Source organism: Dipodomys ordii, unplaced genomic scaffold (assembly GCF_000151885.1).
Source record: "Dipodomys ordii isolate 6190 unplaced genomic scaffold, Dord_2.0 Scaffold14, whole genome shotgun sequence".
Lineage (NCBI taxonomy): Eukaryota > Metazoa > Chordata > Mammalia > Rodentia > Heteromyidae > Dipodomys > Dipodomys ordii.
This window is the reverse complement of record NW_012267230.1, coordinates 14,365,799-14,374,819: the sequence shown is the minus strand read 5'-3', so window position 1 is coordinate 14,374,819 and position 9,021 is coordinate 14,365,799. Positions and strand designations below refer to the sequence as shown.

At 41.0% G+C, this 9,021-nt stretch overlaps 1 protein-coding gene across 2 annotated transcripts in view; it reads left to right on the top strand.

Moving 5' to 3' along the window:
- Znf75a (zinc finger protein 75a) overlaps positions 1-3,925 on the top strand; it is a 10,758-nt gene extending 6,833 nt beyond the window's left edge. For both annotated transcript variants that reach the window (XM_013011329.1, XM_013011330.1), the window contains 2 exons: positions 2,783-2,893; positions 3,058-3,925. In XM_013011329.1, the coding sequence (XP_012866783.1) occupies positions 2,783-2,893; positions 3,058-3,737 (791 nt within the window). In that variant the 3' untranslated portion in view covers positions 3,738-3,925. The remainder of the gene's footprint in view (positions 1-2,782; positions 2,894-3,057) is intronic.
- Positions 3,926-9,021: the final 5,096 nt, after the last annotated feature.

Here is a 9,021-nt window from a genome sequence, read left to right as displayed (position 1 = left end):
TGGTCGGTCATGGGGCTTGCACTCTGGGCTTGGGCGCTGTCCATGTGCTCTTCAGCTCAAGGCGAGTGCTCTACCACTTAAGCCACAGCGCCACTTCCTAAGTGATAGTATTCTTGGATCTACCTTCAGAATATAGCTTGGGCTGGGAAGGTGGCTCAGTGGTAGCGTGCTTGCCTTGCATGCATGAGGCCCTGTGTTTGATTCCTCAGCACCACATAAACAGAAAAAGTGGGAAGTGGCTTTGTGGCTCAAGTGGTAGAGCACTAGCCTTGGTCTGAAGAGCTGAGGGACAGCGCCCAGGACCAGAGTTCAGGCCCCATGACTGACCAAAAAAAAAAAAAAAAACATTGGATTCAACCATGTCTCAGCTTCTTTTACTGTTACAATTATGGTCAAATCCAGTCTTAGCTCAAACCGGATAGCTCTTTGGCTGATGCTTCTCCGTTCATCTTGTTCTCCAGGTTTTTCTACACAGCAGCCAGTGATCTTTCAAATTTTACAAACCCTGTGACTTCAGAAAAGATCCCAAATCCATCCCATTCCCAGGACCTGCCACATTATAGCTCCAACTTACCTCTCTATAATCATCTCTTGGTACTTCTGCTCTTGCTCCATCTTTTTTTTTTTTTTTTTTTGTCTGTCTTGGGGCTTGAACTCTGGGCCTGATTGCTGTCCATCAGCTCTTCAGCTCAGAGTGAGCACTCTATCTCTTCAGCTACAGCGCCAATTCTAGTTTCCTGGTGGTTTATTGGAGATAAGGGTTTTATGGACTTTCCTGCCTGGGCTGGCTTTGAACCGTGATCCTCAGATCTCAGCCTCCTGAGTAGCTAGGATTACAGGCATCAGACACCAGCGCCTGGCTTCTTGCTTCATCTTTAACCTTACTGGTCCTGTTACTGAAACTGGCCATGCTTATTTCCATCCTCCTGCTTCCTGAAATTCAACATACTAGAGTCCCTGATTTCTTCATTTTCAAGCACCTTTAAGTTCTGCCCAACTCAGAACAGTTAGTAGTATTCAAGGTGGGAAAGCCCTATTTTTATTGTTATTCCTGAAAATAGAAGTCACCTGGGGAATGGGCTTTTGGTTTTGGCAGATACTTGATTCTAATTTATAATGGAAAAGCCATTTTGGTACCCCAGAAATGGATATACACATACTTGTAAAGGTGTCCCATCTCTATTGAAAGAGGGTTTTGCTGGATGCTGATGGCTCATGCCTGTAATTGTAGCTACTGAGGCAGCTGAGATAGGAGGAATTGTTCAAAGCCAGCGCTGGCAGAAAAGTCCTTGAGACTTCCAGTGAACAGCCAGAAAACCAGAAGTGGCACTGTGGCTCAAAGTGGTAAGCACTAGCCTTGAGCAAAAGAGCTCAGGGACAGTTTCCATGCCATGAGTTCAAGCCCCTGAACTGACCAAATAAAAAATAAAAAGAGTCAAGATATTTTTGTACTTTAGAAATAAGCTCACGATACGGTTCACAGATAGAAATGGGAAATTTCCTCTGCTTCCTTTCTCCCTAAGCGCAGGTTGCCTGAATCCCATGTGACTTTACTTTCCAGATGTTTAGGGTTGCCTGAGCTAGACCTCATCTGCCTTTCTCTGCTGCCTCATGCCAACATTGCTCAGCTGCTACCTCCTAGGCACTTATATCCATCAGACTTGACATAACGAGAAATTTATTTTGGCTCAAAATTTCAGTCTACCATGTTGGGGATGGTATGGCAGGACAGAAGCTCAGTAAGAAGCAGTGAAAGTATGCATGTATTAGTGGCCTTTCTCTTTTTGTTTCTATTCCATCTGGGCCACCTCTAGCCAGTGGGACGGTCTCATCCATGTTCTGGATGTAATAGTCTCTAGAAATACTCTTACAGACATAGCCAGAAGTGTGCTCTATAATTTCCTACTTATCAAAGTTGACAAGATTCAACAACACAAAGCATTTTATCACAGATGTTCTTCAGGCAACCACACCTGGCCTTAGGAGATCAGGCCCTGTGCTGATTACTTGCCTTCTTCCTTTTCTCATTTAAAAAAAAATGATAATATGCATTTTTAATTCCTTCAGTACATAGCCTTCTACACTTTTTTTTTTTTTTGGTTCATTTGTGGGGCTTGAACTCTGGGGTCTGGGTGCTGACCCTGAGCTCTTCAGCTCAAGGTGAGTGCTTTACCACTTGAGACACAATACCACTTCTGGTTTTCTGGTAGTTATTGGAGATAAAAGTCTCCAGACTTATAATCCTAGCTACTCACGAGGCTGAGATCTGAGGATCGTGATTCAAAGCCAGCCTGGGCAGGAAAGTCTGTGAAACTCTTATCTCCAATAAACTACCAGAAAACCAGAAGTGGCCCTGTAGTTCAAGTGGTAGAGCTCTAGCCTTGAACTGAAGAGCAGAGGGACACCGCTCAGGCCCAGAGTTCAAGCCCCATAACTGACAAATTTTTTTTAAAAGTCTCCAGACTTTCCTGTCTGGGCTGGCTTTGAACCACGATCCTCAGATCTCAACCTCCTAAGTAGCTAGGATTGTAGGTGTGAGGCACCAGTTCCTGGCTTTCCCATATCCTTTTTGTTAAATCACTTTGAAGTTTATTTCTCAGTCTCTGCTTTTCATATCCATCCATGAATACAGTAGAATAGAAACGGTTGTGGATGTGGAAGACTCCATTTACTTATTTGCAGTAATACACTGTAAAAATGTTCTTCATTCTCCCTAAGTATAATTGATGGAACAACTCATTGTTAACTTACATTGCTTAATTTCATTTTTTTCATCTCACAGCATTATTTGTGCTTCCCAAACCTAAAGTGATCTTCTGTCTAGAACAAGGGGAGGAACCATGGGTTCAAGGATCCTCAGATTTCAAAGAGAGTCGTAGAGGATTTTGTACAGGTAAATTGTGATTTAGGGGAGGAAACATGTTCATGTGAACCTTTTCAGGGACTTAATGTTTTTCTTCTAATAAAAACAATAATAATCACTTAATTTTCCATCCCATTTCTGTCATTTTCTTGTTCAGCAATACAGGTGGCTGAATCTTATGTTTATTCCAACAGGGTTAAAAGTAAAAAATGACAATGAAAATCACCAGCCTATATCACTTTCTGACTTAGAAATGCAAGCATCAAAAGACATAGTATCAAAAAAGATCAAATTGGAAGTTTCCCAGAAAGCAACTGGCAAACAAAATCATGGTGATACACACAGAGTGGGGAAATGGCACCGAGATTTTTCAGTGAAGAAAAGAAAGAAACTTTCAACATGGAAACAAGAGCTGCTGAGACTTATGGATCTTCACAAGAAAGATTGTGAAGGAGAGAAACCCTTTAAATGCCCAGAATGTGGGGAAAGCTTCAAAGTTAGCTCTGACCTTTTTAAGCACCAAAGAATTCACACTGAAGAGAAACCTTACAAATGTCAGCAGTGTGATAAGAGGTTTAGGTGGAGTTCAGCTCTCAGTAAGCATTTAACCACACACCAAGGAATAAAACCATATAAATGTTCTTGGTGTGGGAAAAGCTTCAGCCAAAATACAAATCTTCACACTCACCAAAGAACTCACACTGGAGAGAAGCCCTTTACTTGTCATGAGTGTGGGAAAAAGTTCAGTCAGAACTCCCATCTTATTAAACACCGGAGAACCCACACAGGAGAGCAGCCTTATACCTGTAGTATATGTAAGAGAAACTTTAGTAGGCGCTCAAGCCTTCTTAGACATCAGAAACTCCACCAATGAGAGGAAACTTATCCAGTGTCTTCATTCTGAAGAAATTTACCAAATAGAAGAGCTTGATCCTTAAGTGGGGAAAATGCAAAATGAAGAATGAGTTTTTACCATCAGAAAATTTGGAGAAAATAAGCCTTGTGTTTCACAGAAAGGAATCAAGGTTAGCTCTGCAGGGAGTGCTGGTTTTATTTATTTATTTTTTTAACCAATCCTGGGATTTAAACACAGAGCCTGGGTGCTGTCTCTGAGCCACAATTTTGCCTTCTACCACTTGCCACAACTCCACCCCATTCAGACTTTCCCACCCAGGCTGGCTTCAACTGCAATCCTCTGATCTTAGCCTCCCGAGTAGCTAGGATTACAGGTGTGGGCTACTGGCGCCCATCACAGTTTTACTTTCAACTGTCAGGGAATACCTTAGGAAGAGAGTTGTTCTAAGAGCATTCTAATTATGGAAAAGGACTACTTTGGAATTGTACCAGAAATAGTAATTTCAGCTTCATATAGCAGGTGCAGCCAGTAGTCTGATAACAAGTAAATATTGTTGGGCTTGTGGGTTTTCTTTTCAACCTTAGAAATCTTCAGCCTAATCATTTGTAACATAATTTTCTAAGGCAAAAAATAAGTTTAGGATTATAAGCATGAAAATTAATTCTAGTTAACCATATTGGATTTTCTTTCTCTTATTGGACACTTTTCACCAAGTTGGACATTACAATGATCTCTTACCTATCCCAGAAGTTGTATTTCAGATGTCCACACAATATGTGAAAATCCAAAAAGTAGCAGCATTATATTTATTTTGTGTGTGTGTGTGTATACACATATGTATGTAACTTTTAAGACTATAAACCCCACTCTCCTATAAACCTTTCCCACTCTCTTATTAACCTTTCCCACACTTTGTGTGTGTTGCTTGTGGGCATTGAACTCAGGGTCTGGGTGCTATCCTGAGCCTCTTTGTGTTCAAGGCTAGCACCCTACCACTTTGAGCCACAGCTCCTCAATTTCCTGGTTGTTAATTGGAGATAAGAGTCTCACGAGGACTTTTCTGCCCAAGTTGACTTCGAACCATGATCCTTAGATCTCAACTCTTAAACCTACACTCTTAAATCTATGTAGTCTTAACAACATATAAAATTCTGTATGGGTACTCACCAGGGAAGTGTACTACAACTTGAACGATGACGATCATGAATTATGTAGCTATGCAGTGCTAATGGTGATGAAGGTAATGAGATGAGATGAATATACTGTATAACCAAGCAGCACATCACAGCTCTCCTGAAGGCACCACTTCATCAGCCACATCAGCTGGTGCTGCAGTATCTTCACCCTGGGCTGTAACTTCTGTTTCTGCTAAAGGCGTAGGCATAACTGATCTCTGTGTGATGAATAGAGTTATGTGAAGTTGCTGGTGCTATTTTTTTCCCGAGTGATAAGGTTTTTATAAACTGACATGCCATTCTCAGTTGTATTTATGCTGTGCAATGAACGAAGCATATAATGGGGTCCCATCTTCATCCACTTGCTGAAATTCTTTGGCCATTCTGACCATGGTTACAAGATGATTGAGCGTTAGGCCAACCTCCTCCTCCAACCCATAGTTTGTCTGGCTCCCCATCCTCTTCTTCGCTTGCTGACTTTGTCTTATCCATGTTAAACACTTGTTCAGTCAGATAGCCCCCTTACTCGATGATGGACTTGAACACTCCATTCTCTTACTCCTTGGCTCTGGCTTTATCCTCAGAGGCAGCTTCTCCATGCAGAGAAATGCTGGAGTCCAAAGTGTCTTTGATATTTTGTCAAACCAGCTGTTATTGGCTCTGAATGGGGTTGGTTTGGGGGGAGAAGCACTCCGTGTTCTGCTTTTGTGTCATCTTCATCTTCATCATCACTGTCGTGAAGGTCTGTGCTTTCCACAAAAAGCATAATGTTCCTTGGCCTTTGTACAGATGGTGTTGATATACAACAAGATACTGTTGCTGTAGTCCTTTATCCACAGGGCCAATGCAGACTCCATCCTCACAATGACCTTATTCATCCTCACAATGACCGTATTGCAGGAAGTGACCACCCTCATTGCAGTTTTGTTAAACGTCCTTATTGCCATAGACCTAATATTCTTCTCATCTTTGTGTAGTGAACAGTGGATTCGCTGATCCTGTAATGGTGGCCCAGACCATATAACCTTTTCCTTTAACACATCAAGAAAGTTCTACCTTTTCTTTGATGGTAAGCATCTTCCTTTGGCACTTAGGTTCACTGCCAGAAGTCTAGGAAAGTGCACAATGTTTGGGTGGCATTGTAGGGCTTGAAATAAGTTCAAACTTTTACAAAAATTGCACAAAAAGAGCACCACAGAGCACCACTAGGTGCAGTGATCAGATGTCCATGTGAAGTGCACAAGGAGAGAATGTATGGGCATAGTGTGGGAGAGCAGACAGACCACTGCTATAGTCACTGAGCCAATCAGCACCCAGGATACAAATACACAGTGCTGTGGTTGGGCACCTTCCATTTTATCAGACAATCATGCTGTGTACAATTTCATGTTAGCAAACTTGCACAGGCAGTAGTGGCATACTGCATTTCCTTTGTGTACAGTATGGTATTCACTGCTGATGAAATACAGTATGTACTGTATTTTGATTCAGTATTTTAATATGGTTGAATTGACATTGTTGTAAGTTTTTTAGGCAAAAACAATCATAAATATATAAATGCCTATATATTGCAATATCCTGTGATATAGCAAAAACTGCTGTCTAGAATTACAGTGATCCCTCACCTATCCATGGAGTTATAGTCCAGAGACCCATGCGAAGGTGAAAATCTGTGAAGCAACAGCATTATATTTATTTTTTATATATAGTTTAAGGTTTTAGAAACCTCTTTTCCTATAAACTTTTCCCACTCTATCCCACACTCTTATAAACACTTCATTTGCTCTTAAACCTGCATATTTTTTGGGGGGGGGGTCCGGTTATGGGGCCTGAACTCGGCCTGGGCGCTGTTCTCAGCTCTTCAGCTCAAAGCTAGCGCTCTACCACTTGAGCCAAAGCACCACTTCCGGCTTTTTGCTTTTTGCTTATGTGGTGCTGAGGAATCGAACCCAGGGCCTCATGCATGCAAGGCATGCGCTGTACCACTGAGCCACCTTCCTAGCCCCTAAACCTGCATAATTTTAACAACATAAAATCTGATATGGGTACTCACCAGTAAAGTACACTAAAACTTGAATGATGAAGACCATGAATTGTGTACTGATGGCAACGAAGGTGATGACCATGAGATGAATGTATTGCATAGTCAAGAAGAGCAAACAGACCAGTGCTATGGTCACTGAGCCAATCAGTGCCAAGGATATAGAATACAATGCTGTAGTTGGTCACTTTCCATCCTGTCAGCCAGTAGTGTGCTGTATAGTTTCACATTGATAAACTTATACAAGTGGTAGTGGCATACTGTATTTTATTTCAATGTAATATTTTATTTTTTTGTTAATTTACTTTTTAATTATCATAGCTAAGTTAGATCTCCATTACTGAAGAGCAGAATATAAACATACAGAAAAAAAATGAACCTAAATCTTGGTATTCCAATATTTCCATCAGCAAATTCTATAAATATCCATGTCATAGTTAACTAGAAACAGACCTTGTATGACTATATACAATTCAGCAAAAATAAAGTGGATAATCACTTGGTATCAATATTTTGAGCATGAACTTTAGAAGTACAAGATACTATAAAGCCATGTTTATGAAGATGATTTTCTTCAGCTAGTACTTTGGGGATACACAGGAAACTTCCTTTTGTTTTTCTCACCACTTGAGTATATTTTCTGCAAGTTCTTCTGTCTCATTCACCAAAATGTCCATCTTTGCTAAAGCCTGGCTCATTTTCTTTAGATTTGCGTCTAAATGAGAATTATTTCTAATTATTTCAAGATGGGTTTCCAGTTTCTCAATAAAAGTCACAGCCAATTTCAGCAAACATACCATGTGTTCAAATAGAAAGGATGAATAACGTCTGCTGACTCTTTTTCTAGTTCCAGAAACTCAATTTCCAGGCTTTTCTGGTAGATTTCAGCTTGAATATTATTGATCTGCTGTAATCTGGAGAAATTCTCAAAGCAAGGAGCTGTTTCCTTGGACATACTTAACATTTCCTCAGTGATCATCCCTGAAGTCACCAACTGGTTCAGCAGCAGGCCAGCTGTGTTGGACGTGCTGGCCGGGTCCCACGGGTTGGAACAAACCTCCTGGGATGGCGCTGGGAGTGGTGAAGAGAAGGCGGGGCCAATGTAATATTTTAATATGTTTGAGTTAACATATTTTAAAATTTTAGGCAAAAAATTAAGAGCATAAATATATAAATACCTGTATACTACAAAATCCTGAGATACAGTGAAAACTGATACAGAATTGGATACATATATATATATTTTTTAATCTGTGATAGTGAAGCTACAGTAAGTGAACTGCAACATACCAAGGGATTGTATATATTAGATGTAAAGAACTTTCTGCAGTAAAAGAAGTTAGACTTACCTTAAAATGCCAATAAGGTAGTTTAGCCATAAAATGAGCACTTGCCAAAAGCACTAATTAAAGCAAATGGGACTTCACTATCAACAGTTTTTTTTTTTAACCTTTTAATGTGACTCATTTGTTAGTAAGAAGCAGGATAGTTACACGTGTATAAGAACTGAAATGTTGATATGTTAGAGCAGCTTGCCATGGAGACGTGGGCACCTAGGCAATGGGAGATTGAAGACTGGAAAATCAAGGACTGAGAACCTACCTTTGGTGTTGGACAAGTTGAGGAATGTTTACCTCTATGCGTTGTCTTATACTGAAAGCTCTTAAGAAGGCAGGGTCTACTCTTCTAGCTCCAGCACAATAGCAGCCTCACATACAGTTTGTAGATTGCTAATAGACTATCCTCGATGGATTTTTTTTAAAGGTTCTAGAATTTGAACTCAGTCTTGTGCTTGCTAGGCAACTTCCAGCCCCTTTGCTTTTGATTATTATTGAAATAACATCTCAACATTTCTCCCAAGTGTACTTGAACCATGATCCTCCAATCTCTGCTTCTCACCATCGCTGATGAGAGAAGCATGCACCATCGTACTTCGCTTTTTCCTGAGATGGGTCTCCGGAGCTGTTTGTCCCAGCTGGCCTTGCACGCCCTTGTAGCTACTAGCATTACAGGCCTGAGCCCCCATGGCTGGCTGCTAGCCCGAAGATCCCTCCCTCCTCCCTCCTCCTCCCTCCCTCCTCCCTCC